The 27,455-nt window shown below is 41.1% G+C and overlaps 1 protein-coding gene across 3 annotated transcripts in view; it reads right to left on the reverse strand.

The window, feature by feature from the left end:
- The window catches only part of LOC143040365 (uncharacterized), a 45,483-nt gene that overhangs the window by 1,869 nt on the left and 16,159 nt on the right, over positions 1 to 27,455 (reverse strand). The window contains exons 10-18 of one of the 3 annotated variants that reach the window (XM_076211352.1): positions 26,213 to 26,419; positions 21,401 to 21,541; positions 14,751 to 16,627; positions 12,475 to 12,700; positions 12,176 to 12,300; positions 10,189 to 10,411; positions 9,132 to 9,292; positions 7,247 to 7,429; positions 3,806 to 3,958 (exon numbers count right to left, since the gene is read on the reverse strand). In XM_076211352.1, coding sequence (XP_076067467.1) covers positions 3,806 to 3,958; positions 7,247 to 7,429; positions 9,132 to 9,292; positions 10,189 to 10,411; positions 12,176 to 12,300; positions 12,475 to 12,700; positions 14,751 to 16,627; positions 21,401 to 21,541; positions 26,213 to 26,419 — 3,296 coding nt within the window. The remainder of the gene's footprint in view (positions 1 to 3,805; positions 3,959 to 7,246; positions 7,430 to 9,131; positions 9,293 to 10,188; positions 10,412 to 12,175; positions 12,301 to 12,474; positions 12,701 to 14,750; positions 16,628 to 21,400; positions 21,542 to 26,212; positions 26,420 to 27,455) is intronic. The other 2 variants (XM_076211353.1, XM_076211354.1) reach the window with 2 other exon arrangements.

Consider the following 27,455-nt stretch of genomic DNA (forward strand, 5'->3'; position numbering starts at 1 on the left):
CTTGTATTTACCTCCTATGCTACCTCATCCATGTACATCTGGACAACTATAGTGACATAACATTGGCACAGCCCCACCTGCACTATGAGCATAGCCCCCTTCCTATATAATACGACTAGGTAAATACCTCAAAACACTTTCCTGGCCTTAACACAAGCTCTTCTACTAATACAACAACTTTAGACCAGCCTCAAGACTCCCCACTTCCTATACATCTACAACACTACCCACAATATCTTTTCAGTTAATCCTGTCATATAATTTATCCAAATCCATAAGAGCTCAAAGGGCATCCTTACCTTTAACCAAAAACTTCTTGGATATCTACCTTACTATGAAAATCTGATACACATAGTCTTCTTTTCCTAAAACCAAACTGTTTTTCCCCAGTTACTCCCTCTGCCTTCTAATACACATCAACCAACACCCACATGCTTTTCCAACTATACTTAACAGACTTCGTCAAGGATGCGTTATGTCACCCTGGCTGTTCAACTTATACATGGATGGGGTAGTGCGAGAGGTAAATGCAAGGGTAGTGGGTCAGGGATTGGAGATGTTTAAAGAAAATGGAGAAAAGTGGGAGGTGAGCCAGCTGTTGTTTGCGGACAACACTGCGCTTGTGGCAGGATCGGAGGAGGGATTGAGGAAGTTGGTGACAGAGTTTGGGAGAGTGTGTGATAGAAGAAAGCTGAAGATAAATGTGGGTAAAAGTAAGGTGATGAGATGTACAAGGGGTGAAAGTGGCAGTAATCTGGAAGTGAGCATTAAAGGAGAGCAACTGGAGGAAGTGGATAGTTTTAGATACTTGGGTGCAAAGGTGGCAGGAAAAGGTGGAGGTAGAATGTAGATTGAGAGAAGCGAGTAAATGGCTTGGTGGATTAAAAAGTGTAATGAGGAATAGACATTTGGGAATGGATGCTAAGAGGAGACTGTATGAAGGAGTGATTGTGCCAACAGCACTGTATGGAGCAGAAACATGGAACATAAGAGAGGAAGAGAGAAAGAGCTTGAATGTGTTTGAGATGAAGTGTCTGAGAAGTATGATGGGGGTTACTAGGCTGGATAGAGTGAGAAATGAGGAGGTGAGGAGGAGAACAGGGGTGGAAAGGGAGTTGGGAGATAGGGTGGATGAAAGAGTATTAGGATGGTTTGGACACATGGAAAGAATGAGTGAAGAAAGACTAGTAAAGGAGGTATGGAAGGCAGATATGGAGGGAGTGAACATGAGGGGACGTCCTAGGATGAGGTGGATGGATGGGGTGAAGGGGGCTTTGGGGAAGAGGGGAATGTCTGTCGAGGAAGGACGGGAGAGGACAGAAGACAGGGGTGAATGGAGAATGGTTGTATATAGAAGATGTTGTGATGCATGAGGTAGTGTGTGTGAGCAAAATTTTGACGCAGCCAGATGGGATTTCTCCCCGTCCTCTCCTTTATATGGGGGTACGGAGGGGGGGGGGTCGCCGATTTAATGAAGCGGCCTTGCTGTGGATGTGCTGTGTCTTGTGACACTGCTTCTGACCCAGGGCAGTGGACAGGGTGCAGGGATGACCCGTCATCTAGGAGGTGCTAAGATGGGAGGGAGGGTGGAGGGGTGTGGAGTGTTTTCGGGGATGGAATGGGTGGGAATGATTTTATGCCTTCTCCTTTTTGGCTACCTCCCTAGTAAGGGGGAAAAAGCCTTGGTATATGTATGTATGTACTTAACATACTGATTCCCCTAGAACTACTTCATTAATATGCTTGCCCCTTTCCCTTTGTAAAATGAAACTATAGAGGCACTCCTCCAGTTATCTGGCAAATTCCCATCCCTACTTTCACATCTTCATCCTACCTGAAAACCTCTCCTGTTCCCTCCCAGCCTCATTGTCTCATGTAGCATCTTTACACACCATCACTTCCTCCTTGAAATATATCCATTCTTCTATTCCTGCTTACCCCTAATCCCTCACTATCTCCCACACTTCTTGTAATGTGCCAATGTTTTGCCGACTGTTGGAAACCAGGTTGTGCAAGCAGTCTAGTTAGGTTCTAATACAGACAGCAATTACTTTTTTCTGTTGCACAGAGTTTGTGCTTGTAAATGATCTTAATAGGTCTATTTTCTTGATGATCTTCACTGTCAGATCTTTGACATGCATGCTGAAGGTTATATGAATATCAAAAGTGAGATTTACAATTATAGAGTTCTTAGCAATGGAAACTGAGGTGGAAAATATGGCATATAGGGCTGATGACAGAATATCAAGACGATTTGAACACATGGAAAGAATGAGTTAAGGAAGATTAGTAAAAGAGGTGTGGAAGGCAGAGGTGGAGGGAGCGAACTTGAGGATGGATGGATGGATGGGGGTGAAAGGGATGTTTAGCAAGAGAGAAATGTCTGTTAAACAAGGAAGAGAGAAGGCAGGAGGTAGGAGTGAGTGGAGGGTGGCTGTGTATGGATGATATTGTGATGTAAGGAAGGGAGGGGATGGGGGGTAGGGAGTTGTTATGTATGAATGATATTTTGATGCAGTCCAAAGGGGTTCCTCCCTGTCTTCTCTTTTTCTGCATGAGGGGACAGAGATGAGGTCACTGATTAAGTGAAGCAACCTTGCTGTGGATGTGCTGTCTTGCTGCATTACTTCTGACCCAGAGCAGTGGGTGGGATAACGGAATGACCCATAATCCATGAGGAGCTAAGATGAGAGGGAGGAAAGGGTGGTGGATACGAGTGGGTACTTGCCTTTTGATTTGGCTACCTCCCTTGTAAGGGGGAAAAAGCCCTTGGAATATAGATAAATAGATAGCAATGGAAGGCTCTGGCCATTTAGTCTCACTGTTGCATTTTTTTCCATGTTTGCCAGAGGTGATAGAATAAAAAAAGAATAGAATAAAAATAGGTATGAATAGGTAAGGTTAGAATAGGTATGAATACATACATATACCAAGGCTTTTTCCCCCTTACAAGGGAGGTAGCCAAAAAGGAAAAGACAAAATCATTCCCACCCATTCCATCCCTGAATACACTCCACACCCCTCCACCCTCCCTCTTATCTTAGCAGGTAGGTATGAATAGTTATGAATTGGTTAGAATAAAAAAAGGTATGGAAAAAAAGTTTTGGTACAGACTGAAAGAACATCAAGAGAACATAAGAAACTGAAGACAGTATGCCTGAAGGATGAAGGTAAGCATAGCTTTCCACATAGAAGTGTCAATTCATAGAATGGGATGAATCCAGAAATAATTCATGGGAACACTATAAGTGAATTTAAGATTAAGTTGAAAAATGAGCACAATTCCAACCTTATATGTAGGTAAACACAATTAATACTCAAACTGAAGAGGATGGTCTTACAGTTATGATCAGGTTTAGGCAGAGGAGGTCATATATGAAGAGGTTGAATATTGATATTATTGCTCCTTATCTGTGTCTTGCTACACTGCTTCTGACACAGGGCAGTGGATGAGATGTAGGGATGACCCATCATCCAGGAGGAGCCAAGATAAGAGGGAGGGAGGGGGGTAAATGGGAGTGGAGTATGTGGGGATGGAATGTGTGGGAGTGGATTTTATGCCTTTGTTTTTTGGCTACCTCCCTTGTAAGGGGGAAATAGCCATTGGTATATGTATGTATGTATTGCTCCTTGTGGGATCCTATTGTAAAATTTCAGTCTTTGAGAGGTATTGTACTGGTTTTGTTACAAGGGCCAGTGTCTGCCTAGTAAGAAATTTATCAGTTAAAAAAAAAAAATATATATATATATATATATATATATATATATATACACACATATATGTACACATATAACAAAAACAAACCTTTGCTTCATGTCCAGTGAGAAACCCAAGTTGCTTGGAATATTCTACAACAGTGTCCCGATCCTTTTGGGCAGCACCATTAATAACTCTGATGTACTTGTCCACAAATCCCTTGTCATATTCACGACAAGCACCAAAATCCAAAAGTGCTACCTGGATAGAGAATAAAGACCATTTCAAATATATTAAATACATATGGTGGTTCAACCTAAATCTAATATTTTCCAATAATTCTCTGACGACTGAAGATGCAGCAATAATATCTATTTTTCCAATCAAGTCCATGATTACAGTGATATTATCTACAATGAAAATATCAGTTGCTAGCCTGAACAAAATCTAAATAATATACCACCAGTGATATGGTTCACTGATGGTGTGCCTGGGAGGGCCATGGCCCCCACAGTTTTTCAGCTGGCCCCCAGGTTGGCCTCCCAGTTTTTTGCATATCCTATTTCTAAATTATATACATATATATATATACACACACACACCTTGGTAAATACTACTGCGGTATCGACCACGTCACGGTGTCACACGCAGTGGCGATTCGGGGGGTGGGGGGTATGCCCCCCCCCACCCAGTTTTTCAGCTGACCCTCCCACTTTCATAGTCCTAGAATCGCCACTGCCTGTCTACCCTGTCATAAGCCTTCTCCAAATCCATAAAGGCCCAAAAATACATCCTTACCTTTTACCAAAAACTTCTTGCAAATCTACCTTACCACAAAAATTTGATCCTACCTTTACTAAACCCACACTACTCCTCACCAATTACTCTCTCTGTTCCTTTCCTAATCCACTCAATTAAAACCTTCCATACACCTTTCCAACAACACTCAACAAACTGATCCCTCTACAACTATTAAATTCACATTTGTCCCCTTTTCCTTTGTAAAGTGGAACTATACAGGCACTCTTCCAGTCTTCTGGCACTCTCCCATCCCTTACACACATTAAACCTCACTAACCAATCCAATATAACAGTACCTCCCTTTTTCAGACACTCATGACACCCATCCAACCCAGGTGCCTTACCAGCTCTTATCACTTTCAAAGCTCCTTGTACCTCATCTTTTCCTATATCTCTTTCATTCTCCTCTCCCATCACAGTCATTTTCTTAGCTCCTCCCACTGCCGCAATCAATCCTTCCCTATCGTCCTCCACATTCAACAACTCTCTAAAATATTCTACATATCTTCGCCTTACTGCCTTCACTTCCATTAATATCTGTCCATCTGCCATCCACCTTTACCTCTCTACCTGACTCACCCCCTCACTCTCTTAACTTCCTTCAAAACATCTTTTTATTCCTTTCAAAGTTTTCTGTCATACTCCTATTCTATATACCAAGGCCTTTTTCCCCCTTTCCAGGGAGGTAGCCGCTCCCACCCATTCCACTCCCATTCACAACCATCTCCTCCTTCTCATCTTAGCTCCTCATGGATTATAGGTCATTCCTGTAAGCCACCCACTGCCCTTGGTCAGAAACAATGCAGCAAGATACAGCACATCAACAGCAATGCTGCTTCACTTAATCAGTGACCCCCTTTGTTTCCCCTCATGCAGAAAAAGAGAATAGGGGAGAAATACCTTTGGTCATACCCCTACCCCATTTTAAATCTGCTCTCCACTTTGCCTCCTTTACCTTATATTTTGCCTCTCCTCTCTTTTTCTTGTACCTCCAATATACTTCCAGAGTCCTATTTTGCCACCAGTCCACATATGCTCACTTCTTTTCTTCTACTACCTTCATTGTTTCATTACTCCACCACTCACTACCCTTCCTTCTATTCCTTTCCATTCTCACCTTTCTTACTCCATCCAGCCATATAGCCCCCACCATACTTCTCCAAAACTTCATCTCAAACACAATTAAACTTCACCTTTCTCTTTCTCTTAAATTCCAAGTCTCTGGCTCTTTTTCTTTCACATCTACTCTATCCTTCACCCCTTACCATACTTTTCCCAGCTTTTCCTGACATTCCTTCTCCTTTTCTTTCTCATTCAAATTATTTACTATAAACACCTCTCTACTTTCCACCCTTTTCCACTTCCCCTCAATTTACCTTTTACCTAAAAATTATTTGACACTCCCCCACTCTCTCCTCCTAAGAACATGAACATCTAGAACTCTTCCTATCCTTCCTTTCAGTGCCACTGCATAGACCATCCACCACTCTTTCCCATGTATACTTAAGCTTGACTCTCTTCTTAAACGATGTATTGGCCATCATTGCTATCAACTCCTTTTCTAAATATCCCCCACATCAACTCTCCACTATAATTTTTACCTGACACTCCAAAATTCTCTACTACATTTATTGGTTCATCCCCTACTCTAGCATTGAGATCTAGCACTACTACAATGACATGCCTATCAAAATTCTCTAAGCACTCATTTAAATTTATCCAAAAACCTCACTTTCCTCTTCACTATTCTAAGTATCAGGTCCATATGTGCTTACAAAAATACACATCTCCCATCCCAGTTTCACTTTCACCCACATTAACCTAGAAGATACTTCTCTCCATTCCATGACACACTTTCCTATTTCATCATTTACCAACAGAGCTACTCCTTCCCTCCCTCACTCCTGACACTCTCCCCACCACATTTCCAAACTCAAAATAACCTCTGCCTTTCAACTCAGTTTCACTTAACACTAACATATCCATTTTCCTTCCCACAAACATACTTCATATATCTTTCATTTTACTCTAATCTGTAGCACAAGCATGCACATTAAAAGATACAAATCTTAGGGTTCTGGTTGGAAATCTCCTCCAAGACCCTCTTATGTCTTGACTTCTCATAGGATAAGTATACAGACAGCAGGTTACCTAGTCCCATTACTCTGTCCCACTTTGTTACCTTTTATGACTGGGGCAAAAAGAAATAGTATACTCAAAGAAGTGGTAAAGGACTGTTTCAAGGGAACAGCATAAATGAAGAACAGTTGTAGTACAAAAGTACCATCATTCCTCTAGAAGTAGAGATTTTACTTGAACACAGACAAATGATGTGTGGCTCTAGTCTATACCCAAAACAAATCTTAAAGTATAACCTGCATACTACTATGCAATTGATACTGCATGTTCCTAATTTCATCAAATATTACTCGAAACATCACACCCAACAAACATTACAGATCAAGAGGAATATACTTAAAAGAAACACTGAAGAAGAAACAAGGAGAAAAAAGAATTCTGGGATGGCAACAAATGCAACTAGAACCTGATGAACACATATGTGAATTAGCCAAGAAAAATATGCATATGGTCAGCATATATAAAATGTTGGTGTTTGAATGAATGATGATTGAACCATTTTACTTGCCCATTCTAATTTCATTCAATTTCCAAGACTTCTGCATCCAATACAGCAGAACATGAAAACTTATCAATATTTAAGATAAATAAGGAATATGATAAACTTACCTGACGAGTATCAGCATTATAAAAGAAATTTGCCCAGTTGGGGTCTGTTTGCATAAATCCAAACTGAAAGAGCTCCATCAGACATAAACGTAGAACTTGTTCACAGACAAAATTCCTGGTCTCCTGGTCCATATCCACACACTTATCCACTGCTACCCCTTCAATCAGCTCTGTTGTGAAGACCTAACACAAACAATATCAAAATATAGTACAATGCTTGAGGCAAAAAATCATGTACAGTTAAAACCAATGTGGAGATTTCTACATTCCAAAGCTAATTTCATTTTGCAAAACATGTTTCTAAATTCCCAATCTGTAATTAGCTAACTACATTAAAAAGTAATTAGTACATAAACAACAGTCATTTAACTGAGAATTCTTGTCACAGGATCCAATGATGGTGTTCCTGCTTGCGATGGTCCTATAAGACAGACACTAGATAAATTCCCCTCCCTTGTTGTCTTCATTTTCTATCAGTATCCCTTAACCTTTTGAATATGATGATGCCATCATGAGCCACGAGTGGTATACAAGGATGCCGGCGTAGGCTTCCTGATTATATTTACTTTGTGGTTGTAGAGTGACCCCCGTATTCTGTGAACAGGCTTGATCATGTTTTCTGTGAAGTTATATCTATTCAGGGTGAAAGAGTGACTACAACTTCAGTGATTTTATATTTTGTAATACACGTATTGTGATGCATCATCATACATCAGGTAACTTGGTGTGCCCATGAATATTTGACTTGTATTGAAGGGGTCAACTCCAATTGGATAGAGATTGCAACTATCATCCAATTCTAACAACTCTGACCACCTTTCCTCCTATTACAAGAAGAACTGACCTCCTTCCAGCAAGTAACAGAAACATACCTATTTTAATATAAAACAGAAAATAGTCCAATATTTCTTCCTAATCTTCCTCTTCTTCCCTTATATTCTCTTTTACTATTCTGTTCCCTTCACATTTGGTGAGAATGAAAGGTGTGATGGTGATTTTGAAGGAGAGTTGGGCTTTTCCCTTTCATTCTCTTCATACAATCTTAATAAAACCCTGTTCATCTTTTCCTGACACACTTACACCTTTCTTGTTCTTGTTTGACATCCAGTTCACATTCCTATTACCACACATATTCCTCATGTAGTTTACTTCCACTACATTTACTGTTAGGCTTTGGGTTGGGGCCAGTAAGAATATACCCACATAACCCCTATACCAAAATAGGTGTGCAAGATAGAAATGGGGTCATTGAACTCAAACAACCTCATCTACCAATAGGTAATTTGTTAGATGAAAGGAATGGTGGGGGGGGGGGTAGGATCCAGGTGGGTAACACTTTGTTGACCTGGTCAGCTACCAAATCCTCAGTACTTCTCCAATATACCTGATTAGTACAATGACGCCTACGTATGTATGACTTGTATTGAAGAGGGTAGCCATCTCACTTTTCAAGTGCTGTAATGGCATACAAGTTGAAAGAAGGCTTTTACTTTCTCCCAAAAAACTTCTCTTTACTGTGATACACCCATAGGCTAGACCTGGTTTGATTATGGAGGGTCATGTCTGGAGTACTGACTTCATAACTCTTATGCAGTCAATATTTTGGGGAATTTAGTGACATTCCTATGGGCCACAGTCACAACATTCTTTCAAAATAAATTTGATGAAAAAATAAAATAAAATAAAATACTACTGTCACCTTTTCATGTTGCCTTCGATAAATCTTTCCTTTTTTCACCCTTATGAATCCATTTCTTCGGTGCAATACTGTCCCCAGAGACAACAACATTGTTGGCAGTAATGAAATGCTACAGTAATTAAAGAGGGAAGGTTCTGGGACACAGAAGTCTGATTTTGAGGGAAGGGTCATGTCAAACAGTCTCACCTGTTTAGTGCTGAGTTCATCAATTACTTCTGGTACATAAAACTCAGGGTAAGGTTGAACCAATTCCTTGAATCTCTTTGTGCATCTATACTCCCGTTCGTAGTCACACTCCCAGGCTAGTTCCTTCTTTGCAACTTCTATTACAGAGTCCACATAGAGCGCTGTTAAAAAAAAATGGGAAGAAAACAAAGAAGACTTTTAACCAAGTAGATTTACCTTCTGTTTCTCTTTTAAGCAGACATAAGTGGAGTACATCTGGGGTGAAGACCTAGGAGATAAATGGATGGGGTGGAAAGAGTCTTGGTTGCACATGTCAGTAAAGCAAGGGAGAATGCAACAGGTAAGGAATGTGTGGAGAGAAGTTGCAAAAAGATGAAGGGATGATACAGCCCAAAGGGATGTTGGTAGTGGCAATGGCAGTGGTACCGGTGTGGTGGTGTGGCATGGTGTGGCTTACTATGGGGGGTAAACAGATTTATCTGCTGGCTCCTATGACAAATGAACAGTGTGTCTGTACACTACATTACTCACATGGAGTGTCATGAAGGAAGAGTGATCTTCACCCCCAATCCTAGTACCAACCCTTAGGGGACTTTGTTATTCAATACAACCATCCTGACATCTTAGCTGTTACTACTTCAGGAAGCCTTTTATGAAATCAAATAGTTTATCTCTATACTCCAATATGTTGCAATTTCCATGGTTGTTTGTCAGATACGTTGTCATATACCTTCTCTAGATCTGAGAACACACAATTCACCCGGCCCTCATTCTTTTGCAATGCATCATCCACTCCCAACTCTAATCATAACAGAATCAACATATATGATTTTCTAGTTCTACAACTACATTAACTGACTACCATGTTCATCTCTTCAAAGTATTTCACCCACCAATATTTCACAATTCTCTCATGCAATTTTACTATTGTGGTGGTCTGCAACATTTGTCCAAAAGCGAGTGGTATCTCCTAATTTCCAAATACCTTCATCTCAGTTTTTATTTTATATTTCTTTTATATATACTAAATTCAGAAACAGACAGTAAGTAGCCTTACCTTCAGGTAAAATATTGGCTACTCTGAGTGTGCTTATTAGATTATTTATGTCACTCTCAATGCCATCAGCAACTCCTGGGTACTGGATCTTCATTGCTACTTGTCGTCCATCTTCCAAGGTTGCTAAATGTACTTGCCCAATGGAAGCAGCAGCAAATGGGTGGTCATCAAAAGAGCTAACTCTCGTTCTCCAATCAGGGCCAAACTCCTTAACCAAAGCATTCTGTAATTTAAGGTATAAACATGGATTCATATGAGTAGTACAACCTGTGTTAGAATTAGAAATGGAGAGAGAGAGTGGTTTGAGGTAAAAGTGAGACTTCGCCAGGGATGTGTTATGTCGCCTTGGCTGTTCAACTTATACATGGAAGGGGGTGCAAGAGGTAAATGCAAGAGTAATGGGTTGGGGATTGGAGATGGTTAAAGAAAATGGAGAAAAGTGGTAGATAAGTCAATTGTTGTTTGCTGACAACACTGTGCATGTGGCAGGATCAAAGGAGGGAATAAAAAAGTTAGTGACTGAGTTTGGGAAGGTGTATGAAAGGAAGTTGAAGATATATGTGGGTAAAAGTAAGGTGATGAGATGTACAAGGGGAGAGGTTGGCAGCAAATTGGAAGTGAGTATTAAGGGAGAGAGACTGGAGGAAGTGGATGGCTTTAAATACTTGGATACAAATGTGGTGGGAAAGGGAGTGGAAGTAGATTGTAGATTGAGAGAAGCAAGTAAATGCCTTAGGGGATTAAAAAGTGTAATGAGAAATAGACATTTGGGAATGGATACTAAGAGGAGATTGTATGAAGGGGTAATTGTACCAACAGCACTGTATGGAGCAGAAACCTGGAACATATAGGAGGAAGAGGGAGGGGTGGCAAATGGAAGTGGAGTATGTGGGAATGGAATGGGTATGAGTGGATTTATGCCTTTGACTTTGGCTACCTGCCTTGTAAGGGGGAAAAAGCTGTTGGTATATGTATGTATATATTAAATAAGGAGCTGGTGTTATGTATCAATGGGCAGTAAATCAACTTGAGCTGTCAGGCCCTGTTGTGGAGGTGGTGTTGTTCAATGCATTGCTTCTGACCAAAGTAGTGGTCAGGGTTCAGGGGTGACCCTTCACTTACAAGGAGCTAAGATAAAAGGGACAACAAATAGATGTTGGATGAGTGTGGAACAGGCGAGGGGTGGGTGCATATTTTGGCTGGCCAGCCCCTTTACGAGGGTATATACCATATTTATGGAACAGAAGGTGCACATTTAAAAAAAAAAAAAATTTGGCCTTTATCTTATATGTAAAGTCAAAGCCTCTAATAGGCTAATTTGTCTCCAATGCTTGCTACTGTAAGCTATAATCTTACTCCAGATAGTCACTTCTACCAAGCCTGACTCCATAACAACAGTGGTCAAACAAAATTATTATTATTATTATAGTCCTTTTCACTAATATATACAATTTTTTTTAATATACTAGTGAATCCACTCTCCCCAAATGGACCACAATCTTCTAAGTACTGGAAGATGCTGGATGACCACATTGCAGATAACTGTCCAGGATGCAACACTTCAACCCATACCATACAACACATTATGGAAGATTGCTTTGTACATAATCACACACACCAACAAGACAATATACACTATGAGGGATTTATGGGAGAACCCCATTCCAGCCATGGCATTACTCAGGGAGACAGGACTGCTTGGCCAGACAGTCTCGGGAATGACAACAACAACAATACATGAACTCAAATCTATGATAATTAGTTGGAACTGTCCATGAATTTGAAGCTAGTTATGATAAACTGTAGAGCAGGAGATGGGACACAACTAGAGTTGCTTCTTTCCTGTACAATACAATTAGGTACATGCAATTAAGACAATATTCAGATCACAATACAAGCAACTGACAACTCCCTATGCCACCACACCCATCCACCCCAGACAGCCTTACAAAGAAATCCCTCATATAATAAGCAAAAATCACAATACCTCAAGCTGCCAAGCTGGCATGAAGTCTGCAGACTGACGAACCCTTTCAAAAATCTTCTGAAGTTGTGGATTAATTAGAGCATTGTCCTGTATACTAAGCATCTGCCCAAGTTTTAAAGCAGCACCTATGTAAAGAAATATACTCATTTTGTTTCACACTAAGGTTTGATCCAAACAAGTTTAAGTATGTATGAAGATAAATGGAGATTATAAGTCTATGCCAATTCTATTGCCTCATATTATTTCTATCACTTCGCCATTAATTTTTTTCCCATTAAAACTAAAACACAGAAACATACCTCTAACCCGACAAAGTGTATCTACAATACGCTTGGCATTTGCTTCTGTGAGGAATGGAGAGGCATCTAGCAATGATCCTGAACCTTTGCCATCTCTGTAGCCAAGTGTACGACGAGTCATCTCAGCAACAGTTCCAGCACCCAAACTTGCTGCTAAGCCTCCAAAAGTCATTAATCTTCCAATTCTGGAGTGGGGCACCTTTCGTGCCTGTGCATTTTTAGCCAACTGTGGAAATGAGACAGTACTCATGAGGCACAAATATTTACACAAAACCTACCCATTCTCTCTAATCTGAAAATATGAAATGTAAACAGCATCAGTTTAACTAACCAATACTTAAATCTACTTAAGAGTTCTATTTATAAAGAGGGGTGTTCAAACAAAATTTATTGTGTAGTGTTCCTGTAATATATACCTGTATGTACTACAAGTATAAATAAAAAAAGAATAAAGTACATGGTACTTTCACTTTAATGAATTATTGCTCTGCAAACCAGAAGTTGGCCTATCAGTGACTTGTTCATCCAGTTCTCCAATCACCACATATGCCAAACAAGAGTCTGGTATATCACTAGCTGCTTTGGAATGGAACAAGGTGTTCAGCTTATCTGGAATTCTGTTTAAAAGGTCTGGTTTATAATAGGTTGACTGTACTTAAAAATAATAACCCATAAAGAAGGGCAAAGTCAGTGAAGTTTACACATACAAACTTATGACATTATCACTACAGCAGTGGTTCCCAACCTGGGTGTGTGTGAGATTATTTGAAGGGGAGGAGAGATCATACGGTTGTTCCCATTTCAATACCTATTCCCTCTAGTATACTTAATAAGGTGTAAGGTGGGGAGCCTATGCCTGGAGGTGTTGAGCATGAGGTAAATGTCTGTTGAGCAAGGGAGAGAGAAGGCAGGAGATAGGGATGAGTGGAGAGTGGCTGTGTATAGATGATACTGGTATGCAAGGAAGGGAGGGGGGTAGGGGTGGGGGTACAGGGTGCTTATGTATGAATGATATTTCGACACAAGCCAAAGGGACTTCCCCCCGTTTTCTCTTTTTCTGGATGAGGGAATGGGGGAAGGGTGCTGATTAAGCCTTACTGTGGATGTACTGTGTCTTGCTACATGTATTGCTTCTGACTCAGGGCAGTTGTTGAGATACAGGAATTACACATCATCCATGAGGAGCTAATATGAGAGAGAGGAGAGGGTAGTGGAGGGGAGTGGAATAGGTGGGAGTAGGTACATGCCTTTGACTTGGCTACCTCCCTTATAAGGGGGAAAAAGCTCTTGGTATATAGCTAGATAGATAGGGTGTCCAAACTTTTCCTCTGGAATATCACTACTTGCAGGCTCAGAACATTAACAGATGAGAACTGTGTGTCCCTTCTATGTTCCCTACCACTTCCCTTCTCTATCACTCATTACATGATATTTCAAATAATCACTCCACTGCCCATCTCTCTTCTAAGACACCCACACCTCCCAAGTAACTGGCAACAGCCTCCAGACTGACCCACAAGAAAGAGCTATAGTGTTGTCTGGGTAGGGGAAGAGTGGGGCAAGTTAGGTTAAGATGTTCTATGTCTATTTGAGTCTGTGGCCAGGTCTATTCTTAGTTGATACTGTTTCAATGCTGGGTCATAGCCTGAGTGCAGTCATGCCAGTGTGGTTCTTGTTTGTCACGGGAGGGATTTCTCAGTTGGGCTAATGTCTGAGGAGGTCTGGAGTATGACTGCCGAATGAAACCTAACTGCTTGTAGCTTCAGGATGTCCCTGTATTTAAAAGAAATTAATATATTTCTCTCACACATGAGGTTTGATGTGTTGCTTATCTATTGCTGGCTACTCTATTGATTACTTGACTCCAGATATTCCTCTGAAGGTGACAAAGGTTCCTCGCTTGAAGTATGAGGATTGCAAGGGGAAGGGGGCATGCATGGCTGAGCAACCCTGCATAGGACTGCACATTATAAGCAGACAACATTTTGGGGAGTTTAATGATACCAATATAGACCAAGCCACTAAGCATTCTTTTATGACTCCACCCAAAAGTGAATATTGAGCCTTTTTAACTTTTACAATCCTTCCATTCTGCTACCCTCTTAAATACCCCTCCTTTACTAGTTCTGACTCCACCTCTTTGGCATGACTGTCTCTGAGGATATAAGTACTATTTATTGCAGACAAAAGACTATGGTTGGACAAAGGGACCCACTGCCATATAAGGTATTGAAACCACTGCTCTAGTTACAAGTCCAAACATTAAAATTACTTACAGTGCTCTTCGGCTTGTCTTTGGCCAAAGGCTTGCGACCCAATAATTTGGGCTTAGGTTTAGATTTTCCCTCAGATGCAGCACTTTGCAGAACAGCTCCTGCAACAGCAGCTCCAGAAACAGCTGCAGCTGCTACCTTGGCAGCTTCAGCTTCTGCTTCTTTGGCTGCTTGAGCTGCTGCAGCTGCTTCTGCTTCCTTGGCTGCTTGAGCTGCTGCAGCTGCTTCTGCTTCTTTGGCTGCTTGAGCTGCTGCAGCTGCTTCTGCTTCCTTGGCTGCTTGAGCTGCTGCAGCTGCTTCTGCTTCTTTGGCTGCTTGAGCAGCTGCAGCTGCTTCTGCTTCCTTGGCTGCTTGAGCTGCTGCTTCTGCTTCCTTGGCTGCTTGAGCTGCTGCAGCTGCTTCTGCTTCCTTGGCAGCTTGAGCTGCTGCTGCTGCTGCTTCTGCTTCCTTGGCTGCTTGAGCTGCTGCAGCTGCTTCTGCTTCCTTGGCAGCTTGAGCTGCTGCTGCTGCTTCTGCTTCCTTGGCTGCTTGAGCTGCTGCAGCTGCTTCTGCTTCCTTGGCTGCTTGAGCTGCTGCTGCTGCTTCTGCTTCCTTAGCTGCTTGAGCTGCTGCAGCTGCTTCTGCTTCCTTGGCAGCTTGAGCTGCTGCTGCTGCTTCTGCTTCCTTGGCTGCTTGAGCTGCTGCTTCTGCTTCCTTGGCAGCTTGAGCTGCTGCTGCTTCTCTGGCAGCCTCTTCTTCCTTGGCAGCTTGAGCTGCTGCAGCAGCTTCTGCTTCCTTGGCTGCTTGAGCTGCTGCTTCTGCTTCCTTGGCAGCTTGAGCTGCTGCCTCAGCTTCCTTAGCAGCTTGAGCTGCTGCTGCTGCTGCTGCTTCTGCTTCCTTGGCAACTTGGGCTTCTTCAGCACCTGCTGTTTCCATGATAACTTCTGCTGTACCTGCTGATTCTTTGACTGCTTCAGCACCTTCCACAGTTTCTTGTATAGGTTTAGTAGTCACTGTTTTCTTGACTGATTCAGCAGCCGTTACATTCATATCCTCAGTTGTGCCCCCAGCAGCTTTCACAGCATCCGTTTCCTGAACTGATTTGGCTGATTTTTCCTTTGTAGTTTCGGTCATTTCGACTGAGGTTTCTGATACAATTTCACTTAGAATTTCGTTAGCTTCAGAGTGTTCAGGAACTATTGGTTTGGCTGCGGCTCTAAAGCCAAAGTGTTGGGAGGACTGAAAGTCCTGCTTTCCATGCTGGACCAAATCAGGGCTTTGCGTACTTGGAGATTCTCTCCAATTAGAAGCTGGAGAAACTGCAAACTCTTGCCGAGTTTGAAACGACTCCATTGCTCCAAGGCTACTAAGAGTTTGTGTGTCTCTTAAATCTACTGAAGATACTTCTTTAACACCATCTGTAACTTCAGAAGAACCAACTTCCGTATTTTTCACTTCATTAGCCTCTCCACCTAAATTACTGCTAGATTCACTTTGAATGGCCTCCACCATGCTGTCATCACTTTTACTAAGAATAGGTTCTTCATTTACAGAACTGGTAACCTTAGCATTATCTCTTGTCAACTCAAACTCTGCATCTCCATTTGAAGCCATTTCTTCTTTGCCTATGTGTGAGGAGGTTTTATCTAAATGCTGTGTTATGGTCTCTTCTTCACTTAAACTTTTCTTTCCTTCCCCTTGAACAACCTCATCTTTGACCTTGTCTTGAAGAACTTCTGGTATGGAACTTTCCATTTCCTGGAATATTTTTAGATTATGACCATATGCTACGTCCTGTATTTCTGAGAGTTCTTTGGTAATAGCATCTATGTGTTCTTCTGTGATTTCCACCTCCTTTTGTTCTGAACCAATAAGGGACTCAAACTGCATCTGTTGGTTGACTGCGGACAAGAAAAAGAAATAGATATACATAGATGAATTGCACAGATATTGGTACATACATACATATACCAAGGGCTTTTTTCCCCCTGACAAGGGAGGTAGCCAAAGTTAAAGGGTATAATTCCACTACCCCCATTTCAACCCTACCCATTCCACTCCCATTCACCACCCCTCCCTCCCTATTATCTTGGCTCCTCCTGGATGACAGGTCATCCCCTGCATCTCACCCATTGCCCTGGGTCTGAGGCAATGCATCACGACACAGCACATCCACAGCAAGCCCACTTCCTTGATTGAAAATATACATACATACACATACAAAAAAAGGGAGGGGATTGGGACTAGGCATCCCTCTCCTTGTAGCCCTACAGGGCATATTCCTAGAAAAAAAGGCAGAGGCATAAGAGGGGCTGGAGGGCCTCGGTCCAGCACCCTAAGGTTTGGGTCTTTTAATGTGCGTGGATGTGGTACAGATGAGAGTAAAAGGGAAGAGATAGGTAGTATGTTTGTGAGAAGAAAGATGGATGTGTTGGCTTTGAGTGAAACTAAGCTGAAAGGGAAGGGCGATTGTAAGTTTGGGAGTGTAAGTGGGAGGTTATCAGGAGTGAAGAGAGGGCGAGGGAGGGAAGGGGTGGCTATACTAGTAAGTGAAGAGATAGGTAAACGTGTAGTGGAATGGAAGGAGGTTTCCTCAAGGATAATGTGGATGAAGGTGAAACTGGGAAAGGAGATGTGGGTTTTTGTAAGTGCATATGGGCCTGGCAGTGAGAAGAATGTAGAAGAAAGGGAGGCCTTTTGGATAGATTTAAATGAGTGCATAGAGGGTTTAGGGAGAAGTGTAAGTGTAATAGTACTGGGAGACCTTAATGCTAGGGTAGGAAAGGAGCCAATTGATGGAGTGGTTGGGAAATGTGGAGTTCCAGGAAAGAATCGTAGTGGAGAGTTGATGGTGGAAATGTGTCTAGAAAGAGAGTTGATGATAGCAAATACAGTGTTTCGGAAGAAAGTCAAGCATAAGTACACATGGGAGAGGGTGGTGGAGGGAAAGGTGGTAGATAGAGCTTTAATGGACTATGTAGTGGTAAATAGGATTATGATAGGAAGAGTTAGGGATGTACATCAGGCGCGGATATAAGGGGGGGGCCCAGGGGGCCCGGGCCCCCCCCTTTTGGCTTTGGCCCTTTGGCCCGATTTCATTTCAGTTCACTATTTCATTTTTATAATCCATGTTTAATCCATGTTATAATCCATTTTTATTATCATTGTATCATTTATGAAAGTTATGGAAAGTTCTGGAAGGTTCGATAACATCTTGATTTCCGCTGACTGTTTTTCCGCTAATTTCCGCCTATATAAGTGACCGCTGCGTTCGACTCTCTTTCTGTTGGTATCTGCCGCATTGAATGGTTGTTTTGCTGTTTGGTTAAATATATGAAAGGTTTATCGCTGGAACTCACTACAATGGTGCCCCGTGTGAGGATTTTATTGTACGATAAACGGTAATGCCAATGCTCGTTAAACAACCGAAAATTCTGCCGTCGGGCCCCCCCCAAACTTTGTTCCTAGATCCGCGCCTGATGTACATGTGCTAAGGGGAGAGGGTGGGGGAATATCAGATCATTTTCTGGTGGAAGGTAGGTTGAGAGTGGAGGACAGATGGAGGAAGAGGAAAGGGACAAAAGGTAGGGAGGTGCTTAGAGTGAACTCTCTAAACGAAGAGGAAAAGGAGAAGGAGTACAAGAGGAAGCTGAAGGAGGAGTGGGAGGGAGTGAAGGATAGAATGGAGGTAGGTGTGGGGGAGGAATGGGGATGGTTCAAGGAGGGATTCACAAAGTGTGCAAGGATGGTGTGTGGAACAAGAAGGTCAGGAGGAAATAGAAGGGAGGGTAGTGAATGGTGGGATGAGGAAATGAAGAAGGTTGTAGAAGAGAAGAATCGAGCTTTCACAGATTGGTTACAAAGTAGGATGAGGGAGTCATATGAGACGTACAGGGAAAAGAAAAGAGAAGTAAAGAAAAAGGTAAAGGAGGCAAAGAGGAGAGCAGATGTAAAATGGGGTAAGAGTATGACAGAAAAGTTTGAAAGTAATAAAAAGATGTTTTGGAAAGAAATTAAGAGAGGAAGAGGATGCGAATCAAGTGGGGAAGAAAAGGTAAAAGGTGCAGATGGAGAGGTGATAATGGGTGAGAAGGCAGTAAGGGGAAGATGGGCAGAATATTTTAGGGAGTTGCTTAATGTGAAGTAGGATAGGGAGGGAAAGATAGCTGCAGTGGGAAATGCTAAGAAAATGAGAGTGATGAGTGAGGAAAATGGAGGAGAAATAAGGAAGGATGAAGTGAAGGCAGCAGTTAAGATGATGAAAGCAGTAAGGCACCTGGGCTGGATGGATGCCATGCAGAATGTCTTATAAAAGGAGGTATAGTGATGGTGGACTGGTTGGTGAGGTTATTTAATGTTTGCTGGAGAGAAGGTAGAGTGCCAGAGGACTGGAGAAGTGCGTGTATAGTTCCACTTTACAAGGGAAAGGGGGACAAGTGTGAATGTAGTAGTTTCAGAGGGATTAGCTTGTTAAGTGTAGTTGGGAAGGCTTATGGGAGGATCTTGATTGAGAGGATTAGGAGAGGAACAGAGGGAGTAATTGGTGAGGAACAGTTTGGGTTTAGGACAGGTAGAGGCTGTGTAGATCAAATTTTTGTGGTAAGACAGATATGTGAGAAAGCCATAGGTAAGGGGAAGGATGTTTTCTGGGCCTTTATGGATCTGGAAAAGGCTTAAGATAGGGTGGATAGAGAGGCACTGTGGGAGGTTATGCGGATATATGGGATAGGAGGAAAGCTTCTGGGAGCTGTCAAGAGTTTTTATGAGAATAGTAGAGCTTGTGTCAGGATTAGAAATGGAGAGAGTGAGTGGTTTGAGGTAAAGGTGGGACTTCGTCAGGGATGCGTTATGTCACCCTGGCTGTTCAACTTATACATGGATGGGGTGGTGCGAGAGGTGAATGCAAGGGTAGTGGGTCAGGGATTGGAGATGGTTAAGGAAAATGGAGAAAAGTGGGAGGTGAGCCAGCTGTTGTTTGCGGACGACACTGCGCTTGTGGCAGGATTGGAGGAGGGATTGAGGAAGCTGGTGACAGAGTTTGGGAGAGTGTGTGATAGAAGAAAGCTGAAGATAAATGTGGGTAAAAATAAGGTGATGAGATGTATAAGGGGTGAAAGTGGCAGTAATCTGGAAGTGAGCATTAAGGGAGAGCAACTGGAGGAAGTGGATAGTTTTAGATATTTGGGTGCAAATGTGGCAGGAGAGGGTGGAGTGAAGGTGGAGGTAGAATGTAGATTGAGAGAAGCGAGTAAATGCCTTGGTGGTTTAAAAAGTGTAATGAGGAATAGGAATCTGGGAATGGATGCTAAGAGGAGACTGTATGAAGGAGTGATTGTGCCAACAGCACTGTATGGAGCAGAAACATGGAACATGAGAGAGGAAGAGAGAAGGAACTTGAATGTGTTTGAGATGAGGTGTCTGAGAAGTATGATGGGGGTTACTAGGCTGGATAGAGTGAGAAATGAGGAAGTGAGGAGGAGAACAGGGGTGGAAAGGGAGTTGGGAGATAGGGTGGATGAAAGAGTATTAGGATGGTTTGGACACATGGAAAGAATGAGTGAAGAAAGACTAGTAAAGGAGGTATGGAAGGCAGATGTGGGGGGAGTGAACATGAGGGGACGTCCTAGGATGAGATGGATGGATGGGGTGAAGGGGGCTTTGGGGAAGAGGGGAATGTCGGTTGAGGAAGGACAGGAGAGGACAGAAGACAGGGGTGAATGGAGAATGGTTGTATATGGATGATGTTGTGATGCATGAGGTGGATTGGACGGGGGAATGGGGGTGAGGTAGTGTGTGTGAGCAAAAATTTTTGACGCAGCCCGAAGGGATTTCTCCCCGTCCTCTCCTTTATATGGGGGGACGGAGAGGGGGGGTCGCCGATTTAATGAAGCGGCCTTGCTGTGGATGTGCTGTGTCTTGCGACACTGCTTCTGACCCAGGGCAGTGGACAGGGTGCAGGGATGACCCGTCATCTAGGAGGTGCTAAGATGGGAGGGAGGGTGGAGGGGTGTGGAGTGTTTTCGGGGATGAAATGGGTGGGAATGTTTTTGTGCCTTGTCCTTTTTGGCTACCCCCCTTGTAAGGGGAAAAAAAGCCATGGTATATGTATGTATGTGTACACATACAAAGAGTTTTTTCCCCCTTACAAGTGAGGTAGCCAAAGACAAAAGGCATAATAAAGGCATAAATCCACTCCCACCCATTTCATCCCCACCCACATCAAAACAATAGATAGTAATCCAAAATAAAGCATTGAGAATAACAATTTGCAGGGTTAAAATTGCCCCAACATGGCAAAGATGACCAGGAAACTAATGGCTACAAAGAAAAGACAGAAAACAAAATTATTCCAACTGAATATAACATTTAAAGTTATTGATACACACTTTTATGACTCAGCAATAAATCCCACTCACTATCTCGCTACATCACATGAGCACTTGTTGAACAAAGAGAGAAAAAAAAAGGACAATCCTTCATCCATGAGGAGCTAAAATAAAAGGTAAACAAATGGATGATGGGTGGGAGTATATTGGGAGGGGGTAGATGTCTGCCTTGGATGTCTACCTCCTTTACAAGTGGGAAGAAGCCTTTGGTATACAGATAGACAGATACACACAACCTTAACCAATTTTAACCAACACTCATTCCTCAAACAACTCTGAACACATTACCTTGATCTTCCTGTGTGGCATCAACTCTTTCACTGCCCTCAAAGGTAAGGACATCCAGGTTTTCCAAGGCTGCTGCTGAAGATACCTCCATACTTAAGTTCTCCTCTACCATTGAGGTCCCAAAAACCAAACCACTTGTGCCTTCACAACAAAAATTATAAAAAAGAATATTAGCAACATAATCAAATCAGCATGTCTTATGAGATCTATTGCTCTAAAAAATGTCACAGAAATTTATGAATACATGACACTTTACAGATAACCAAATTATATAAATAAATCTGTACAAGCAGCAGCACTGTCAAGAACAATTAGGATCCATCAATCAATTTATTGCCCCATTTTTTCTTCCAGGTGACCTGTAGCCCTTAGAAACCCAATCATACTCACTAGAGTTGCCCACAGGGTCACTTAGTGAGGATCTGACCTCTTAGTATTCTGGAATATCTTGCATTTCAAACTTTATAAGCTAAAGTGAAAAACACAGATATCATACTGGAAAGGAATCAATAACAGGTACCTACTACTGGAGAATCATCTTCCTATTGACCATCTTTTCAAAACCTATCAACACCCTCACTTCCAATAGGTGTGTCCTTGGGGAGTTGGCACTCTATGGACTAAGACCAAAATATCACTCTATGAACTTCGACAATATTCTCTTCTTTTGCAAAGAAAGGAAGGAAACAATCATCAAATGCTCCCCTCCTATTCCTCCTCCTCCTCCTGTCAGCCAATGACAGAGGAAAAGACCCACTTAATATGTTACAGACCAGTACACACACACTAGAATACTGCAAAAAGATCTAGATACTATTTTTGCATGGAGACAAGAATAAGAAATGAAGTTCAATAACAAAAAATGCAAAGTACTGGAAATGGGTGATAGTGGCAAAAGGACATTCTTAAACTATTCCTTAGGAAGTGAACACATTATAAAAGCAAGAGGAGAAAGACTTGGGAGTCTTGATAAAAGACAACCTGTCATCTGACAGACATATCTGCAGGATTGTGGGGGAGACGTATGGATTACAGCAGAAGATTAAAGTGGCGTTCCATTATACGGATTAAGAGATGATGAAAAAACTCATTGAAACCCTGATATGTCCAAGACTGGAATATGAGTCAGTAGTATGGTCCCCACACAGAGTGGAAGATATAAGCAAGATTGAGAGAATACAAAGGGTAGCAACCAAACTGGTCCCCAGCCTGGCAGATAAACCATATGAGGAGAGACTAAAAGTACTGGGTCTACCAACTTTGAAAGACTGAAGAGAATGAGGTGACATGATTACAGTGTTCAGGTTATAGGGGATAGATTACATTGATAGAAGAGATCTCCTGATTAAAGATGAGAGGGCTTTAAGAGGTCATGTTGAAAGGATGTGAAGAAAAAAAAATTCCATATAGATATATAAATATGTGGAATAGCTTAGGTGATATAGCCCAAGCTCAAACTATACACGAGTTCAAATCTAAATATAACTGGAAATCAATATAGATTCGGTTGGAACCATACATGAATTTGAGTCTAGGTATATTAAAAAATTAGAGAAAAGGAGACAGAACCCAATGATCATTGCTCCTTTCCTATATACTACAATTAGGTAAATACACAATATCACTAAGGAGCAGGATTTAGAGCTGGGAATGAACAAATAAGGTTAATTTGCTATTACACTAGCCCTAAATCCTTCTCCTTAATGATTAAAAACAAATTGTATAGCTCCAATAAGACTATATTTAGGACTAATGTAGTGTACCAATTTCGTTGTTAAACCGAGGACTGTGCGCCCTGCATTAGTACATACATAGATCATACTAGATGTTCTTTAAGTAGGTTATCTTTACATATACAGAATGGTGCAATAAGGCAACATATGAAACGACACCATAATAAGGATATCAGTAGAGAAGAGTTAATAAGTAACATCAAAATAAATGCTAGCAGTGGGGACCTCTGGAGATTGCAAATATTGGAAGTGTTATCAATCCGAGAAAATATCCCATCAATATACAAGCTGACCTGACATCAACAATAACTCTCTTTAACTCTGCACTATGCCTTAATATGAGGAGGTCACCACCTCCAACTACCACACCTCCTCCACACATCACCCATAACCTAAGCACACGACCAGCTGAGGAGAGGTTAGGTGATGAGGTCAACATTAGTATATAAACTGTCAAAACATGGTGAGGGTACACATTTCATATTTTAAGTATCCTATATTGTAATATTGTCTTTGTCAAAATATGTATCATTCAATTTTGGTAATATTTTACTATTATAAATTCACTGTTGCAGATGTAACTCTGATGTCCCCCTGAAAACGAAACATCAAAATATATCACATGGTTACATAAGGTGATTTAATATCTGCTCAACCCCCTAATACAAGAAGATTAACAAGAACTTTGAAAAACCTTATGAAAAAAGTGAGAATGCTGTCATTTTCAACTCTTATGTGGTAGAATGTAGATTGAGAGAAGCGAGTAAATGCCTTGGTGGATTAAAAAGTGTAATGAGGAATAGACATTTGGGAATGGATGCTAAGAGGAGACTATATGAAGGAGTGATTGTGCCAACAGCACTGTATGGAGCAGAAACATGGAACATAAGAGAGGAAGAGAGAAGGAGTTTGAATGTGTTTGAGATGAGGTGTCTGAGAAGTATGATGGGGGTTACTAGGCTGGATAGAGTGAGAAATGAGGAGGTGAGGAGAAGAATGGGGGTGGAAAGGGAGTTGGGAGTTGGGAGATAGGGTTGATGAAAGAGTATTAGGATGGTTTGGACACATGGAAAGAATGAGTGAAGAAAGACTAATAAAAGAGGTATGGAAGGCAGATGTGGAGGGAGTGACCATGAGGGGACGTCCTAGGATGAGGTGGATGGATGGGGTGAAGGGGGCTTTAGGGAAGAGGGGAATGTCTGTTGAGGAAGGACGGGAGAGGACAGAAGACAGGGGTGAATGGAGAATGGTTGTATATGGATGATGTTGTGATGCATGAGGTGGAATGGGTGGGGGGATGGGGGGTGAGGTATGTGCGAGAAAAATTTGATGCAGCCCAAAGAGATTTCTCCCCGTCTTCTCCTTTTCTGCATGAGGGGACGAAGAGAAAGGGTCGCCGATTTAATGAAGCGGCCTTGCTGTGGATGTGCTGTGCTTTGCGACACTGCCTCTGACCCAGGGCAGTGGACAAGGTGCAAGGATGACCTGTCATCCAGGAGGTGCTAAGATGGGAGGGAGGGTGGAGGGGAGTGGAGTGTATTTAGGGATGGAATGGGTGAGAATGATTTTATGACATTTTCTTTTTGGCTACCTCCCTTGTAAGGGGTAAAGCCTTGGTATATGTATGTATGTATATATATATATATGTGTATATATATATATATATATACATAAAATTTATATATATATATATATATATATATATACATATATATATATATATATATATATATATATACATATACATATATATATATATATACACATACCATATATATATAGAGGATGCAGTAGACATCAGCATTGAACCAAGAACAACATGGATGATTCAATCAACATCACAAAGATGAGCAGGAAACTAATAGTTACAAAGACAAGACAAAAATAAGAGAAATGGTAAAGAAACTGTGAGATGAGCAAGCAGGATGAGATTGGCAGATGGTGAGGTTCAATGAGAGCAGAAGATTTCAAGGTAGCCAGCAAAGTGAACTTTCTGTAGCATACCTAAGAAGACACATTTATCATTTTGTGACACTCTGTAGGAAAGAGGCCAAAAGCAGAGCATGGGATCCAATATATTTAATGTTTTACCCAGCAGGGTATCTTCAGAAATAACATGATGGATAAACATCCAACTCCTTATATAGTCTGAGTTTGAGGAGAGAAATGAATATGAAAATAGTGTAAACAAAACTTGCACAACCTGCTTGATACCTCATAACAAGAATTGCTAGTTTTTTTAATGTAAAGAATTCATTATTTTGGTTGATATTATCATGAGTAGATATAAAAGCAGATTCAAAACATCTATGTTTCACAGTATGATTTTCATATTCTATTACCTTAAAACTATTCCAGTCAGCAACATGGCCTATATTGAATCTGTCTAACAAAGGCAATATTCAAATTATAAGTTTTTATATCATATTTATGTTCCAGTATTCTTCTGTCTACACTATGGGAACTTTTACTTTGTTGCAACCCAAATATGTGCCATACTTGGGTTGCAACAAAGTGAAAGTTCCCGAAGTGTAGTGTAAACACCTGCTTGATGCTCATTTTGCCAACTTTTATTTTTATTTCTTATAAGATTGCCAACTGTTACTGAGCTGGTTTTCACAAAATTAATACTGGCCTTGTTTAATAAAGAGGAAATATTATCTGCAATTAAAGTATTAGGTAGTATAATTCTCTTTGTCCACTATGTTATTTCTGAAGAAGACCTACTGGGTGAAACACTAAATATACTGGATCCCATTCTCTGCTTTGGCCTCTCTCCTACACTGCTGTTGCAGTCATTGCTGCTTTTTACTCATTTGTGACACTCTGAGGAAGGCATCTAGCTAAAACTTTAGAGATTACTCCTGTATCATTTTGGGGTTTCCCTTTTGCCATTTTACTTAATTACTCATTCACTAAATCACAAACAATTATCTGTTCAGAGCTAATGAAAGCACACAACATCCAGTCAAATGCAATTAAGTATTACATGATCTATACATGGTTGAGCTTGCATGATCCAATTCAAAGCAATATTTACAAAGTTAACCAAATAATACTGTAACCATGTCATATGTACTTTCTTCATCCTTAACCAGGTCTGTGAGTATTTCTTCCACGGGCCTGGCAGGCTTAACTTCTTTAAATATCTTCAGATCATGACCATAAGCTACGTCCTGTATCTCTGCAAGTTTTTCAGTAAGTGCATCCAAGTGTTCTTCTGTGATTTCTACTTCACTCTGTTCAGGATTAAGAAGGGACTCAAACTGAGCTAATCGGTGGTCAACTGAAAATGCAGGAGAAAGCCATGCATGAACACAACTGAAAAATTGGGATTTTTTTTCTTACTCAGGGATATGGGCTAATCACACTTTCTCTGTTACAGCATTAAATAAACTGAAACTTACCAACACTTCATGCTTCACTTTAGGTAGATGCATACTGTGAAGACAAGATATATGCATCAAAGGAATTATTAGACAATCTAGTTGTAGTACTGACAGTGTGCATAAATGTGCAACAGAAAATACGTGATTAGCCCAATGATTAACCAATCACAACAATGATTTATTTTGACACTAAGAAGATCAGTATTTTCAATCCTTGCCATTCACAGTATTTGTATTCACTATTTCACACATTTCTAATGATTTATTAGTGAATAATGCTAATTAAATGTTTTGGTGATTTGCTAAAGGTGCCAAGATAAGAGGGAGGGAGGAGGGTGGAGGGGAGTGGAATATATAGGAAATGAATGGGTGGGAGTGGTTGCTATGCCTTTTTCTTTTTGGCTACCCCCCATGTAGGGGGGAAAAGCCTTTGGTATATGTATGTATGTATGCTAAACAGCTGGATGTATAGCAACCATTCTGCACTCAGGCAGTGATGAAAAATTAGCCCGTTTTCCACTGGATCACTTTACAATGTTTTTCTTGTGTTCATTGCATCTTTTACATATGAATAGACATGATGTGATGGTTTTAGTGTAAGAATATCATCATATACTTGGACTCTTAAAGAAACTAAGAAAATACAAATATAATAATTGGCAACTGGTGAATGCTCTATTTCCAAACTACAGCTGCAGGCCAAAATTGTCTGTCATATGTATGAGTATGCATGTATTGTGTTTATTTTTAGCTTTAAACTTTGTAAATCATGAAAAAATATAATTTCTATCTATATACCAATGGTTTTTTCCCTCTTATAAGGGAGGTAGCAAAGTCAAAAGGCAATAAGTCAAAGCAAATTTACATACTGTAGTTATTTTATGTTAAATAAGTGTAGATTAGGTTAATTCAGGTTTAAAATAAGTTTTGTAC

Source organism: Oratosquilla oratoria, chromosome 28, assembly GCF_046742065.1.
Source record: "Oratosquilla oratoria isolate Oo_2021 chromosome 28, ASM4674206v1, whole genome shotgun sequence".
In the NCBI taxonomy this organism is placed as follows: domain Eukaryota; kingdom Metazoa; phylum Arthropoda; class Malacostraca; order Stomatopoda; family Squillidae; genus Oratosquilla; species Oratosquilla oratoria.